The sequence below is a fragment of the Notolabrus celidotus genome, chromosome 4 (genome assembly GCF_009762535.1).
Source record: "Notolabrus celidotus isolate fNotCel1 chromosome 4, fNotCel1.pri, whole genome shotgun sequence".
Classification (NCBI taxonomy): domain Eukaryota; kingdom Metazoa; phylum Chordata; class Actinopteri; order Labriformes; family Labridae; genus Notolabrus; species Notolabrus celidotus.
This window is the reverse complement of record NC_048275.1, coordinates 27,560,410-27,576,727: the sequence shown is the minus strand read 5'-3', so window position 1 is coordinate 27,576,727 and position 16,318 is coordinate 27,560,410. Positions and strand designations below refer to the sequence as shown.

The window sequence follows — 16,318 nt, the reverse complement described above, 5'->3', positions numbered from 1 at the left end:
AATTATGGTCATGAGGACATGTCCCTTTTTCTCAAGCCAGGTTTTTACCTTACATGAACTGCTCTCAGTCAGTGGCCAGAGGCGAGTGAAGGGCACAATGAAGGTCAGGTTGTGCGAGGGGACGGGCGTTAAGCTCAGTTAGTGAAAAGAATCAATATTAGCTCTCTTTTGTACCATTACTCCTCATAGGTCACTCGGGAGGAGGTATTATTAGAAGATACTTAGAGTTTTATCATTCCTTAGACAATGCTGATGAGACCACACTCATTCATCTAATAAAGAACCGTCAAATGAGGCAACAATGAAAAGTACAGTAAGTAAATAGCACAGTGCCATCCCATGGAAGTGATTAGGCCGCATTGGAGCTGCTAATCTAAATTAAATCTGCCTTTAATGAATGAAGCCACCATTGCCGCCCTCGCAGTTCTGACTGGAGATTATAAATGTGCCTGTTGTTGTGGGTATGATTGATGTGCATGATGGCTCTGCCTCTCAGAGTATGTGTGCTTTGTGCATAGTTGCATACATGTCTGCTTGTGTTCCTGCAGCTCGGAGACTATATATCCGACATAGCTAGTAACATGATGCTGGTGGAGGAGCATATCCTGTGGATGGCGCAGAATGAGGCCCGAGCGTGCACGCGCATCGTCCAGTGTGTGGAGCGGATTGCTGACCTGGCACTGACCGGGGACAACCAGGTCATTTCTAAGGTATGGCTGCGCTCAGAGACAATGACACTGATACTTAAGACCACACTCAGGCAGGCCAAAGGTTGATTATCTGACTAAATGTCCCACAGCTTCACCTCTTTTCTTACCGCTCAGAATAATGAGAAGTTAATCTGGCTCCAGCAGATAGCTCGAGCAGGGCAAGAGAAAGATAAATTACTTCCTTTGTTTCCTCTTGCTTCTGTCTATTTTTTAACCTCTGCGCTGTCACTTGGGATAAAAGCATCTGCTAAATGACTAATATAACAAATCTCTGCCACCGCTCTCTCATTTACCCTTTCCTCTCTCTCTATAACCCACCAGGTATCTGCTAATATAGCTTTAGAGGCCTTTCTGATCCGGCCCTCCAACTTTCTTGGGTTGTCCTGCACGGCACTTCAGCGTCCCTCTTCATCAGCTACCTCGCCTCTCCCTGACAGCCACTTCCACAGTGACAAGGACACGAGCAGGGATCGTGACGCTGAGGAAGAGTCGTTGCTCAACTTTAAATGCCACACTGTCAACAGCAGCGGCTCACCGGCCAGCCAGCTCAGCAAGGTAAGTCTCAAGTTGATAAATGGTGTGAAACTCTGAAAAATATGCCATTCAACTCTGTTTCCTCTGCTCTGTGGGTAAAATCCACTCCAGCTTGAGGTCAGGATTCCGTCTTTGTATTTCATATTTCCAGGCCACACACTTATATGTTTCCTTACACTGGGCTTCATTCACCATCCGCTCTGAAAAATACATTTGTTCTTATAACTTATGAGACTGCTTTTAAAAAGATTCACCAAAGTAATTCTACTGCAAGGTTAAGATATGGTCATCTTCTTTCTTCTGTTTCAGGGAAGTTTTACTTAAAGTTTGAGATCAAACTTTTTGTTTCCCTTCAGCTGTGTCATTTTCTGGTGGCAGCGTGATGTTTCTGATGATGGCGCGCTCTGATTGAGTGATATAATTGAGTGTATCTGTTTTTAATAGAGCCTATGTGTTGATCACAGTGTAATTAAGGTGTGAAATCAAGGTTTTTCTTTTTTTCTTTTTCAATCTCATGCTATTTTGTCCCTCCCGGCACCCTGTAGTTAAGCCGCAACAGTGTCTTCCTGCTTCCTGCTGCCCTGATGAGAAAACAATAACACCACTTTGCTATTGAATAACACATTTCACACGTTTACCAGACAGCTCACTTAACAAAAGTACTGTGCTGTTACAAATATCCTGCTGTGGAAGCTCATCTTTGGACCATTCTGTTAGTTTAATCCAAATCCAAATCTAAATCTTCCTCAGTGTTACATCTCACTGAATTCCTGTGATTACGATGAGGGGTTCCTATTTTTGAGTTTTTTGGAGCAAGCCTTACAATGATGACTGACTCATCCCTTTTTTCTTTTGTTCACCTAACGCTCTTCAATTTTCAACAACACTTCAAGTTAATGGAGCTATGGGGGTGTTTTTGTTTGTTATGCAATTTATTGAAATGTGCTGCACATATAATAGATGCACTCCTGGCATATTTTGTAATGTGTCACAGTGTTATCCTAAAACATGAAAATAAACAGAGTACTTGATAGAGTACACACTTTAAGGCTGTCTACTGCCTCTAAATAATGGTTTCAGACCACACTGGTGTAGCAGAGCAGCATTTAAATAATAAATCTAAAAGTCAAGATCATAAAGTACATTCTCATTGCATTCATTTGATTCCTAAATCAAGACACTGGTATGAGCTGCTTTACATTGTTAATATGGATTTAAAAAAATGTCTTTAGAACCTTAAACATGTGATTAAAAATTGAATTAACTATCAAAATTCAACGATTAATCAAGATTAAAAATGTGTATTGTTTGACAGCCCTGGTTTTTGGCAATTATTTTGTATTATTTCATTTATTATTTCTACTGGTGCTACAAAATATGCTGTAATGATTGATTAACTTTCAGCATACATTCAATCTTAGAACTACTAGAGATTTTCTTGACTCAAGGTTTGGGGTGCAATCAGAGTAACGTTTAATTTTCACATTTGTGTTGTCCCTTTACCTCCTTTTTCAATGTGTAGCCCTTCTGTACATTATCTTATACTGACAATCGAGGGGACGTTTTTCCATGACAGGAAAAATTGGCATGAGCTCCATGTTTTGAGATCAAATTAAGAAAACAGGTGCAAACACTTATGTAGTTTGAATACATGTTATGGATCTGCCCTAGAAATTTATGGAACATTATTATCTCAGGATGAACTCCTAAAGATGCATCATGGTGTTTTAAAGAGGGTCCTAGTTTTTCCTTCTGAACTTTCCTAAAACCAAATGAAAGTCAATCTCAGGAAGATGTGGGTGAATGTGGCCAAATATTTTCAGAATGTATTCAGGGGCTTCACATAAAAGAAAAACAGATGTTCAAAGATGTATTTGGAAAAGGGGAGATGCTGCTTGGATTTAGCTTTGTGCAACTACATAAAAAATATCAGTGAAAGGTGTCAGTTTGCACCAGTCATTTTGAATAAGAGAGATTGTGGGGAATGAATGAGACAGATTTGTTTGACTCATATTTAGCAAGTTAAAGAAATTTAACTCGAGCATGTAATTTACCTGACAATGTGTCGCAAAGCCCTGTCAGCCATGTCTCCTGACAACGTTGCATCAGAAACGACTGACAGCATCACCTTTCAAGAAATCAGCAATTTAGCTAGATTTTTTGTATTTCTACAGTTCTGCATCATCTTGTTATTTCAACCTGTTTATTGCATTCCACTCACAACAAGTTGATGTTGATTTCCATTTGTCAGGCTTGCTTTAGTAATCCAGATTTCAGCGGATGTTTTACCTGCTTTGTACAGTGAAACTGCCACTCAGCCAGGAGAGACAGATACAGGCTCCACAGTTGAAACAGAGCTCCAGTAGCTGGTACTGATCCTAGCTAACAGGTCATCAAACTGTGCACTGGTCAGCCACAAGTAGCTGAAAGCAGCAGGGGAGCTAATCCAGACACAGCTCCTGGAGATGGAGAAGAAATGAAACAAGCTGAGGTTTTGATTTTTCTACGTATCTGGTAGGTCAATATTTGGCTAAAGCACGAATGGTACTGTAATCAAACCTGCACAAGTGACCTGAAATGTAAATTTGCTTTGCTTTTGGTCAGATCAAATTATTACAGTGGAGAAAGAAAGCAACTGAGGGAGAAATAAAACAGTAGAAGGGTGAACAGCTTGCACAGCAGCTCGTGGGCACATTAAAATGAATCCTGCAGCCCCACACAGCTGAAGCATGCAAGAAGGATTACCACCTGCCTTTAAGTCTGTTGCTACCTATTTGTCCCCGAGAGATGACACCCTGTTTGGGTTAGTTGGCAAGCTGTAAATCAGCTGATGATAGGTGGGGTAGGTCCTATTTGCTCGGCTCGACCAGCAAATAGGACAGTTATCTGAGAGACAGTGAATGTTGGCCACTCCCCTGTGATGAATAAAATGGCCTTGCATCCCTGTCACTTTAAATCAGCTGCCCCCCCTCACTGTGGCTCTGGTTGTGTCTGTCCCAAATGACAAACACCCCATCAGCAGAGGAGGGGGCACAGTGCTCCTGCAGACGGCAGGCGAGACATTCAGCTCCCCTGGCACAGAAGTGGCAGAGTTGTGCAACATTTGAACAGTTCGCAGCCTCAAGCGACTCACTCCGCTGATGAATTCATTCAGTGTGCGTGTGAGTGTGCCCTGTCTGTGCGTGTTAGTGTGTGTGTCAGGAGCAGAGAGTGTGTGCGTGCTTCCTCTTCAGTCTGCATGCTTATTTCATTTCCTTCATCTTCTCCTCTGGTGAGTCAGTGTCAAGTCTCTGTGGTTTTGTCAGCAATTACGGCACTTAATTCTTGCTCCAGGCTGTGTGTATATTGTGTGCACATATGCCTGTATGTATGTATGGATTACTAGAAGCAGAGCCAAGTCAGCTGCAGCAAGGGAGGGACAACACACCACACTCAACCAATTTGCTCAAATTCACCTCCTGATGATTTCCATCTGGGCTTTGGTAAATGTCGAGAAAACATTTATTTTGGTGAACACAGAGAACACGTCTCTACATCTGCATGTCATGCTTTTGACAAGTTTCCCTACACCCTCTCTTTCTTCAGCTGAATCCAGAATATTTCGTCTTTTTCTGTCTCTGTGCTGGAGCTGTGTTGCACTGGATGTCCTTGAGTTTATTTTTTCACACCAAACTCTCAGTACAGTGGATTTATTTTAATAAATACTGTAAAAATGAGATTGTGTGTGATCTGTGCTGCACTGCAAGGCTTCTGATCATTAACTCATTTCAATGGAGAGTCTTTCCCTTTACATGGTCTTGAAAATATTCTTATTTAAGTAAGAAAATGTGTGGAGCTGTTGTTATATTGATGCATTACATATGTAACCCAAAAAGGGAACATTGCATAAAAGTTATTTATGCAATGTTTTGTTGTCAAAAGGATCTTCAACCCACCGACAGCTGATCTGACATCCTGGGCTGCATGCATAAGAAATGGGTCAGTGCGGTTAAAATCATGGTGCCTAAGGAAAGAGCTGTCAGAAGACAAAGTGAAGGGGTGAAAATGTAAAAAAAAAATGCATAAAGTGACACTGATGTTTATGTAGAACTGTTCCAACTGACTACATTTTTTTCACACTTCCTTGTCTGCAGCTATACGACTATGCTTCTGTTTAGGAACTCAAGTCAACCTCTAAGCAGAAGACTATCATTAAATTTATCATTGATAAGAACCTTGTACAATCCTACTTCAAAAAACAGGCCTTGAGTGAACAGGTCATAGGTTTTCAGAGGCCAGTGACGACAACATGGATGAGGAGAAGCTTGTCATAAAGGTAGAAAACCATTGCCAATTAACTCAGTACAGTATGAAGCAGTTTGCTCCATGCTGTACTTTAAAAACCTGCCTGACTGAACACGTAATTGAGTGGAAGTCCGATGTTAGGCTGGCTTTGGACAGGGAGTGTGTTTGCTGTGTTACAATTATGGCATGTCACAGCTTATGCCTTGGTGATATCCACACAGGCTGCATGTTGGCTGGGCGTTAGCTGCGTGAGTTGCTGCTGTCAGGCTTGGCTTTCTTCACAAGTTTTACACAAGTTATGGACATGAATGATCTGTTGCTGAAATGTCTTGGCTTTACAAATGTCAAATGTAGAAGTGGCGTGTGAGCGACTGTAAAGTGTAATGGATGTACATAAATAAAACAAACATAATAATCACTCTTTACGTAACAAGCTGTTTGCCTTATCTGTACAGGATTGGTTTCAGAGGTTCTTTTTTTAGAAATTGATCTCCTTTAGAGTAAAAACAGGTCTTTTATTTACATTCAGGCACAAAATACCTGTGTGCACTGATACACACACACACCATAGACTGTATAATAAATGGACGTAGTATCCGTGTCGTCACCTATCTGTTTCTGAAGCGCTGTTTTGAAGCCCATAGTTGGCAAGTGCCAAACTGGAAATGCTGAAAGCAACCTAACATCTGTCGAGCTAGTGTGCGGTAAAGAGCTTTGAGTCTCCTTGCTAACAGCTACAGCGTTCCGACCTGTCAGTCAAGTCAGCTGTGGGTCCTGATTGAGAAAGTAGCTATTCAAGCTAAACTAATTTTTTTGTACCATGCCTTAAAAATGATTATTTCTGCTGCAAAGATCTTCTCTTTTGAATGGTTGTGTATGTGGTTTCTGGTACTTCTGAAGCCAGCCTCAAGTGGACATTCGAGAAACTGCAGTTTTTAACACGTCAGCATTGGTTTCAATTCTAGCGGCCGAAGGTTGATGCTTGACACACACACATGGGGGACAGAAAGAGGGGTAGAAGAGGGGGAGATCATACTGGAATATAAATCTCGGTAACTTGATTTGATTTGCAAGATTATGTACTTAAAGCCCACAATGAATTAGGAATTTGTTTCATTCACTTTTTTATCCCACATCAGAGAAGCTTCCCAGTGTTATACGGGTTTGGGGGGTCGGTCTTAATAGGAAATTATCTTTTTACATGATTCTACGTGAGTTTTTTGCAGCTAAAACTGTCTTGCACAAAACTTCCGTCTCTCCACAGAAAAGTCAGATTGGGTTTTTACTTTGAAAAGCATTCCGGAGTTGCTTCAGTATACAGTATATGTATATTTTCCATGCCTGTGGAATAAATAGAGCTTATATGAAGCCACTGCAGCTCTCAATCTATCATTGTTCTGTCTTTTTTTGGCTGAGGTCCACCTGCGGCTCTCCGAAAAATAGACAAGCTTCCTATTGGCAAGATTTTTGGCGAATGAGATACGCTGCTCACGCCCGCAGTCTGAATGCTCTTATCTGTTAACTTGCATGCCAAAATGAAAATCAAGCCGTTCCACAGCCGTCGTTCAGTCAACACGCCTCATGTGTGAAACTCAGGTTATTTCAGTACGGTCCCTTTCCCATCTACAGTCTGTGATACAAAAACATTGCGCATGTTCGAAATCATTGCATGATGAATTACAAAATCTGTCGTTCTTTTTAACTACTTTTTAACAGTACTCGCTGGTGGTGACAACTCACTGGGTAAGCTGCCGTTTTATAGAAGCTGAGAAAATGTTTTGATTTTCATTCACAGAAGTTTTTAGGTTTCAGGGCTAAGAAATGATGGTATGCAATTGATACATTGGTGTATTGACAGATATCAAATCTCGAGGTGTAGATTGTATTCCAGGCTCTCCTGATCCCTCCTGATCCCTCCTGATGGCGGAATTGAAACTGCTTTGTCTGTTGTGTCTGTCTCTTTAAGTCTACCTCCTTTAAACTCACTCTGCATGCATTGATGCTGCGTAATCACTATCAGACAGATACCTTTTGAATTTGCAAGGAAGAACATCAGCTGTAATAGCTGCCTCTTTCATGATATTTAGAAAAGAAGGTGAAGTCTGGTGTAACTGCTTCATCACAATATGACTAATATCCGTGCTGTATCACCTGTACCACCAGCACACAGCAGCACTATTATTTACACAGTATTGACTTAGTGCTATGGTGGAGATTATTACTGAATCACTGGCTAGCTGGCATGGAGAAACCATAATAATACGAAGCAGGGCTGCAGAACATTAAAGGCCAAAGCCATGCTGTATCTCCATTAAGTTAATCTTGATTTAACAAGACACATTGACTAAGAGCATCACATAAATGCAGCAGCCAATTTACAGCAGGAGTCTTGTAGGTGGAGAGAGGGTGTCACATTTAATTTCGGTCGCACTTAAAAGGTGCTTCACTTGAATATAGTAGGGGAATGACTAAGACAATAAACAAATTAACCCAAGAGGACAACAGTCATCCTGCACAACAGGCAACAATAAAAAAGAGGTGTTATTGGATTGAATCAGTAGCCAGCTGGGCTTCTACTGTAGCAAATGTGCTGTTATTATTCTGTGTTATGGCATTAAATAGGGGGATACCTTTTTTTTTCACGAGGAACTTTTGCTTTCATAAGACTTGCTCTATTTAAGAGAACAAAGTTCTGTTTTTGTGCGTGAGATGAAGAAGCGTATTACTTTTTCCACCTCAGTTAGTGTGCACAATGACCACAGCTCGTCCTCCCTGAGCGACTCACACTCTCACACCTCCAAGCAGACCGCTATCCTCAGCTCTTGCTCCTCTGAAGCCGCTGAGAGGTGAGGAGCGGCTTCCTGCTCGAGAGCACTTTAATGGTAATTGTTAGGGGACTGGAAAGTGACTTCACTTGCCCATAAAAGGGTGCTAATCTATTCAAGCTATCATCACCCTGCTACAATATCTTACTCTCTCTCCCCCTTACTCTCTACCTTTCACAGGGGCATGTGGGAAACTTCACCAATTACCGATAATCTGCTAAAGCCTGACAGGCTGAATTCCTTTGCATGAGCTCCAGCAACCACACAGAGAAGATACTTATTATTTCAAGACTGATTTCTTGTTTGAATAATTGCATTTAGATATTCCTCTGCCTGTAAAATACCCTGCAGAAGTGCTGTTAGCAGGTAGTATTTTAAGTTTTAAGTTTTTATGAAACCTTGTTCAATTTATTCATATCCCTGCCTTATTGTCAGTTAACATCTTCAGTATTTCCTAAGAATTTAGCACACCTATCCTTAAGTAAGCAAATCAAGTGGTTAAACAATTTTTGTTCTGGTGAAATATTCTGAAATGAAATTAATAATACATTTTAATTTCACATTGCAAATGTCAAGAGTCTACTGAGCAAAAGCCCCTGTGCCACAGATCAGGTTGATAAAGTAACTGCCCGTACTGATAGAAAATCTGCAATTAATCCTTCCTGTATATATGTATATATATATATATATTAAAAAAACTGTTTCAATCTTAACCCCATCTCATTAGATACAGCAGTTTGGTGGTGCTTTTAAAATTGTGATCTATCTGCCCTGCTGTAGCCTGTGCAAGGTGCTAAAGTTCAGACGGCAAAAATAGAAATGCAACACCTGGTAAGACTTCAACAATGAAGTTGGGAGAGAAACTCTTTACATCCTAGAAGTGCAAAGTACTTGATACTTCTAGACACAGTTTTGGTTAGATACACACAATAAGTTATGAAATTAGGAGTGTTATTGAACTAAAAAATGTACACAGTGAACTCGGCAGGGCTTCCCATTAGTAGATGACACTGTTTTCAAGCCACCATCTCCAAATTCACAGATGGACATACACTTGCATACACTGAGAAACACCATCAGTCTTTTGCAAACAGATTCCTGTATCTTTACAATTTCCCGAGTATGGTTTCCAAAAATATCTGGGACTGAAACTTAAGTACCAATCAACTGAAAAACCAACCACCACTTTCACAAAGGGAGCAACTGAAAGTGAAACAACAACATGCTACTTCCAAATTTGTGGTGTTGCGTATGACTTGTCTTTTGTGTTATATAAGTCGATAGAAAGATAGGGCTGGCCGTTCACTGACAATAATTGGATTTCATTACATGGCTGTGTGAAATACTTTTTCCGAATTGGTCAATACTCCATGGCAAGGGAATGTCAATTCTCAAATCTTTATCAGTAGCTTCGTTGATTTGTGCGGTCCTGCTCACCTTGTTTTACTTCATCACTTGTGATATGAGTAAAAACGGCTAACTCAGCTCACTTTAAGAAAGGCTATACAGAGTTAACTGCTGCTTATGAACATAGCTTTAACTATAAGTGTAACTGACTCTTTTCAACAGAGAAACTATAATCGTTTTTCCAAATACATATTTTATGAAAATAACTGATGGATTAAGAAGTCATATAACGAGCAGGATAAAGTAGTGAGCTGGTTGTTCTTGTGAAAGAACCTCTTTGTTATAAAAATAAGTCACCCTTGCTTCAGGTCAGAGTCTTGCTCACCCTGTCAGAGTTCCAATCCTCCAGGACAACCTGTTCACATACAAATATACACAAACAGTATTCAGTTTAGGTGACTTCCTCCATGACAACATACAGCAAAGACTTTTAACACTGCTGCCTCATTTTTTCTCCACTTTTTTTTTCTTATTCCCATGAATCTCTGCCTTGCAGCAACTATTTGCCTCCAGCTCCCAACAGCAAGCCAACATGATTCATCAGCAGCACTAGGTGCTCCTCAAATCTTTGTAAAATCAACTCACCAGCTCATAATGCTGCTTTTATTGATAAGGCCCGACCACTTCCTCTTGGTTTGGGAAAATTCATGAATGTCAATATGATGGTATTCTGCCTAGAAGAAAAATCAGCTTCATTAAACATCTGTGATCAGTGTTACCAGGAGAGATTGAGAGCATTATTAGTGATATTAGAAGTAGATTAGATCTCTCTCTGTTTTACAGCCACATTGATAAATGACAGACAGATGAACCAGACATGAAGTGCTTTGTTGTAGGGAATAATCTATATCTGATTGTAAGAGCATTTGTGAAATGTTGATTGTTTAATCATCACATTGTTTTTGACTAAAGGATAAGATCACTTTAATCAGCCTTTAATGCCTTATTGAACTCTGATCTCCACTTAATTTAAAGCTGAATTTTCTGCTGGTCTGCGTCAAACCTGAAGTGAATAAAGCCAGGACTGAAGAGTTGTGCTCTAAAATGTTGTTGACACTGCAACACTAAGATGATTTTTTTTTTTCCAGAGCAGCACTGATTCATATTTGAGTAATACAGACCACACAGAGGTTGAGGCCTTGTATAATCTGAAGTTTGAATGCGAAAAGCAACAAGTGATTGTGTTGCCATGACAATTAACCGCACATCATTCAGCAGAGAGACATCTCAGGGTCTCAGGATCATCTTTAGAGGACAATGCATGTCTTTGGGAGGAAAGCTTAAACACAGAGCACTCTTTAAAATGATTAATCGAGGTACAGATTTAGTGGAATACATCTGATGTGAATGTCATGTGGGGTTAACAGACAGGAAGAGTAACTCTAAATAGAGACATGAAGGTCTGTTGTGTGAAAGTAGCCATCTTTTCTCCCACCAGGAAGGCAACACTTGTGTTCAGAGTGTGAACTTTGTGTTGGATAAATACATGTGGTGTGTCAGAGATACAGAAATAAATGCACATAATGCACGCGCTCACACAGACAGGCTCCCTCATGAGTCACCAGTCAGCCTTTCTAACATTGTAAAAGCTGCAGCAAACACTGTTTTCTCAAAGCAAAGGTGGTAGGTCAGAGACAAAACAGGCAGACTTACTAATTGGATACAGAGTCATCACATAATTCTTATCAAACCGGTTTCACATTTAGCAACTTTTTAAGTTTCAACCACAAGTTTTACTTTTAATATGGTCTTTAAACAGATTATCCACATATAATGTTTTTGTTTCTAAGTTGACAATATGTCAAATTACAGCTGAACTGAATATCAAGCGGATCAGCTATTATTTAATCTTTATTTTGAATATTGTACTTTAATATTCTCTATACATTTGTAATCCGAGCATTATTGATCAATTATTTATGAGCAGGAAAAGTAGTACTTGTGGAGAGCAAAAGCAGGAGCAACTCAGTCAGCAATACCAACATCCCAGCTCCCAACCTCCAGTAATCTGACATTGGTTTATTTAGGCAGATATACAGTGGGTAGGGAAAGTATTCAGACCCCTTCACTTAAACCTGATTGAACATCTCTGGAAAGACATGAAAATAAATGTGCACTGACGCTCCCCATCCAACCTCATCAAGCTTGAGAGGATGTGCAAAGAAGGATGGGAGAAACTCCCCAAATCCAGGTGTGCTAAGCTTGTAGCATCATACCTGAGAAGACTGGAGGCTGTAATCACTGCCAAAGGTGCTTTAACAACGTATTGAATAAAGGGTCTGAATACTTTTGTACATGCGACATTTGAGTGTTTCATTTTTAATTAATTTGCAAAAATGTCTACAAAACATTTTTCACTTTGTCATTATGGGGTATTGTGTGTAGAATGTTGAGGGAAAAAAATAATTGAATCCATTTTGGAATAAGGCTGTAACATAAAATGTAAAAAAGTGAAGGGGTCTGAATACTTTCCATACCCACTGTATACAGTATCTGCCTGACCCTGTGTTGCTAAAGCCACTCAGAGGTTAGATTTCTACACTATCTTGAATGCATAACGAATGATCAATCTGACCTCATTCGAAAAACAAACATTACTTATGTCTTTCTCGTGATGACAGACCCGACAAATCTTGTATCTTTACTTTTCTCAAATCAGAATCATTATGCTATTGTTTCAGCTGACTTAATCCTGATAGTTACTTAATGGGGTTTCTTGGTTTCATACCGCTAAGGTGAAATCTCAGTGTAATTTACTGTCTATAGTTGAACTCAAACTCATCAGAAACAGTTTAACAGGTTCTATATACCCAAGGGTATGTTATGAACCAGCACAGAAAAGTCAGTGTTGGCAGAAATGGAAGTTAACTGCTGGCTGCACTAGAATTACAAAGAAGTTGGCATGTTTTGTTTCATTGCTTTCATTCCCCCAGTGGTCTTTCAATATTGCATTTTGTTATATCCAAAATTATCCTCTATACCAAAATACAACTAATTAGTAAACTTAATCGTAAGCATATGTGAATGTGATGTTGACACAAAACGTCCGCATTGTTCATCAGAGTCCTCACCAACTGCAATCTTGTGTCTGAATGTCATTAATTAAGAAAGCACATGAACCATTAAAGAATGGCTTCACTAGTGATTAATATGTGAGCTTTCCTCCACACTGTTCCCTGCCTCCTCTTGTTCCTGACTGACTGTCTGTGCGATCTGCTTCTGTCTCTCTCTGGCAGAAGCTCAGCACTGTTTATAGCCTTTTTGGGTCCAACTGGACTAGGACAGACAACATACGGCCCTGCTGTGCGAACACCTTGGCAAACCATGGCATGATGAAACTCACCATTTCAACATCAGTCCCTTGCTCAATCTGGATCTTATTTACTTGCACTGACGTATAGTAAGATAAACTCAAGCTATTGTAGATAAAGGTCAGACAAAAATAGAATAAAACATTTTCTGTCTGTTTTGGGAGGAAGATTTCTTTAATAATTACATTTTACATTGTGTTATATGCTATAAACTGTTATACTACATTGGTAAAGGGACTTATTATTGTCCTTAAGAAGACTTGGTGAGTCTAGCTGTGACAACTGTACATCACTCTCTCCCTTGCTTTCAGTGAGTCTAGTTGCTCTTTGTCTGCAAAATAAACACCCAAAATGCCACACAAACACCACATACATAACATTTCATTTCAGCCCCTGACCACCGACAAAAGCATAGATGTTTCAGCCTGAAAACACATTTAAATATGCCGAAGGTAGCTGCTGTCAGAAAAGCTGCTGTCTGGTTAGATTTATTTGGTCCATGGCTGTTTCAGGCTATTCCGGGCAGATATTTGTTTTTGACGAACAAGACCAACATGAAGCACATTTTTTGGGTCAATATTTCAAAAACAGCCATTTCTAAGACATGACTCCAAGGACTGTGGGAGGAATGGCAGAACTTGGGTCCAGGAGAAATTTGAAATTTGCCCAAGGGGACAATGTTGTGTCGTAAGGTATGGTATGGTATGGTATGGTATGGTATGGTATGGTATGGTGTGGTGTGGTGTGGTATGGTACGGTATGGTATGGTACGGTACGGTATGGTACGGTAGGGTAGGGTAGGGCTGGGAGAACCAAAATATGTGGATAACAAGCTAACTCCACACAGAAAGCATAACCTGTGCACATCAGTGTGCTGGTTAATGTATCTAGCAAGGACTCCCCGCATTATTATATTGTTGTTATTATTCTCTTTACTTCTTAAGGTCACAATGGGAATGGTTAACGTGTAGATGTTCAATTGAAAAGCAAGCATTTTTAGACTAGTAATAGTAATTTCTGTATGTTTGTTTGATGGACATGCATTGATTTTCAAAAAGGGTCTTATCTGTTGAACCTTTAGATTATTGTTCTTTTCTTTTTTGCTTTATACATACTGACACAGGAAGCAACCAATGCCAGTGTGCATGCTCAAACCATAGCCGAATATTAACCCAAGTTTTCACATGCTGACCTGGTTTTTCCATTTAACTGGATTTTTGGAACTAGTCGAGTCAAATGCTTCTTACTTACAACAAGCCTTTTCTTTTTTTTTTCTCAGATTCCCACTTAAATTTCATTGTCACATCTCTGTGTGTTGAGTAGTAGTATCTTACCCTCATATTAATATTACAACACTGCACAGATGTACTATGTAAATGAACACATTTTTCTCTTGTCACACTGTATTTCACAGCTCTACTACAAAACTAATTGGCACGGATAAATCTGACAGAGTGAATTCTTTGGTTATTTTAGAGTCACTATCAAGAAGTATTTGTCTTCTGTCTTCCACCACTCATCTCCACACATGGCAGAACGCCAGCTTTGACTCTCTGGCTTCAAATATTGAAAATATGAACAGTTTCTGCTGGAATTTGGGAACAATCTTTTGGCGCAGATAAAAACTTTCTATCTTTTGAAGCTTTGTGGTATGAATGAACTGAATATTAGGACAGGCTGGGTGAGTTTTCTCTGTGTGATTGAGTATGTTTGGGTGATTGACAGTTCCTTTTTGGCAGGTAATGGTGCCAATGCTACTGTGACATGTTTTTATCCAAGCTTCTTAATAGTTCAGCACATGGGTTCCCAACAATTTAAGCTCAAGACGCTTTAATACAGAGCTATATTTGTGTTCAAGTTCCATGTGTGCACAGGTTCTCACCCAGTTGATCAAAATAAGTCACTGTATGAATTTTTATAAGGAGCCCAAAGAGGAATTATTCATCATCCCATGAATACTGAAACTCCCTGATTCTGACAGCTGATGGGAAGATTAACTGGGCAGCATAACTGAACACCTGAGGCTTAATTAAAAAGCTTGAAGCAAGGGGATTTGTGTAACAATAAAAAATGTGGTTACTAAAAATTGTACTTGTTGGGTATTGTACGTTTTTGATGAATCTCATTTTAAAATCCACTAAGGGCAAAAAAAAAATGGAAGCGTGGACTTTTACAATTAGCAATGCAGGCTACGGAAAGGTTGTTAGCTTGCAGGTCTGGGGACATTGGTCTCTCCAAAAAACACAGTACTTCACCTGGGGTTTGTGCATACAGGGAACATCCAAGAGCTTTGTGCATGCACCTTTTCATAAGCAAGTATTGAATAGTCTCAGCTTCCAAACCATGACCTTTAAAGCTGTGTTTTTAACTCTTTCTTTGCATTTACTCCAAATTTAAACCTAGCAAAAAAATCATGCCTAACTGTACAATCTACCAGAGATGATTTAGTATTTGTGTCGCACTGACTTGCAAAGATACATTCATATTCTTGTGCCCTGCAACTTTATTGCAAGCTGCAACCACGGCTAGCCCTTTTACAGAAAACATATCATTTCTACATGACCGTTTGACATATTCAGCAGCTGACTGTCAGAAGGTTATACTGGAAAATACAAGTACGTCTAAGGGTGAGATTATGGTTAGGAGTAAAATGAAACTATCAATGTGTTTTGTTCTTCATTGAATTGACAGTCTCCTTGGTGAAGGAACATTGCTGTGATGGTCACTAAACTCGTCTATAGACTCATTCATGCTCTACGTTCTGATACACATAATGGATGTAATCAGAGCCTTTTCCCTTCATCTTTATTTCTGGATGTTTGCTTAAAGCTTACAGAAACAGACATAGCATTGCAGTACCACCAGATATTATGGGGTCAGTGTAGCCAATAGTTCATGTCATCCAGCAAAACTTAACAAAGAAGAAAACTTAGGAGAATAGCGGAACTTTTGAGGGAAGATTGTCTGAGTTGGTTGCAAAATTAGCATTTTTATGATATTACCTTGCCTGGGCACAGTGACAGAAAAATGGACATTGTGCATTCATCTGACATCATGTGGCATTTCGTTGAAAAGGGGTATGCATGTAAACTTCAGAAGTTTCAAGCTCATGGCAATTCTTTATTAACCTTTAGATGACCCCTCAGGTTTTCTTGGGATGGTTGGACATACATGAAGTTAATTGCAAGCCAGCTTGTCATAAACTCATTACTTAGATTTTAAATTTAACTCCACATTTTATAGCATA

General features: G+C 39.7%; 1 protein-coding gene and 1 long non-coding RNA gene across 2 annotated transcripts in view; one reads left to right on the top strand and one right to left on the bottom strand.

Moving 5' to 3' along the window:
* Positions 1 to 16,318, top strand: part of LOC117811550 (adhesion G protein-coupled receptor A3) — a 251,293-nt gene that overhangs the window by 94,643 nt on the left and 140,332 nt on the right. The window contains exons 11-12 of the mRNA XM_034681900.1: positions 549 to 710; positions 1,032 to 1,265. Of these exons, the coding sequence (XP_034537791.1) occupies positions 549 to 710; positions 1,032 to 1,265 (396 nt within the window). The remainder of the gene's footprint in view (positions 1 to 548; positions 711 to 1,031; positions 1,266 to 16,318) is intronic.
* Positions 10,036 to 10,871, bottom strand: LOC117811552. The gene is made up of 3 exons (XR_004631025.1): positions 10,764 to 10,871; positions 10,346 to 10,434; positions 10,036 to 10,115 (listed from the first exon to the last, which is right to left on the bottom strand). It is a non-coding gene; the product is annotated as an uncharacterized LOC117811552 (long non-coding RNA).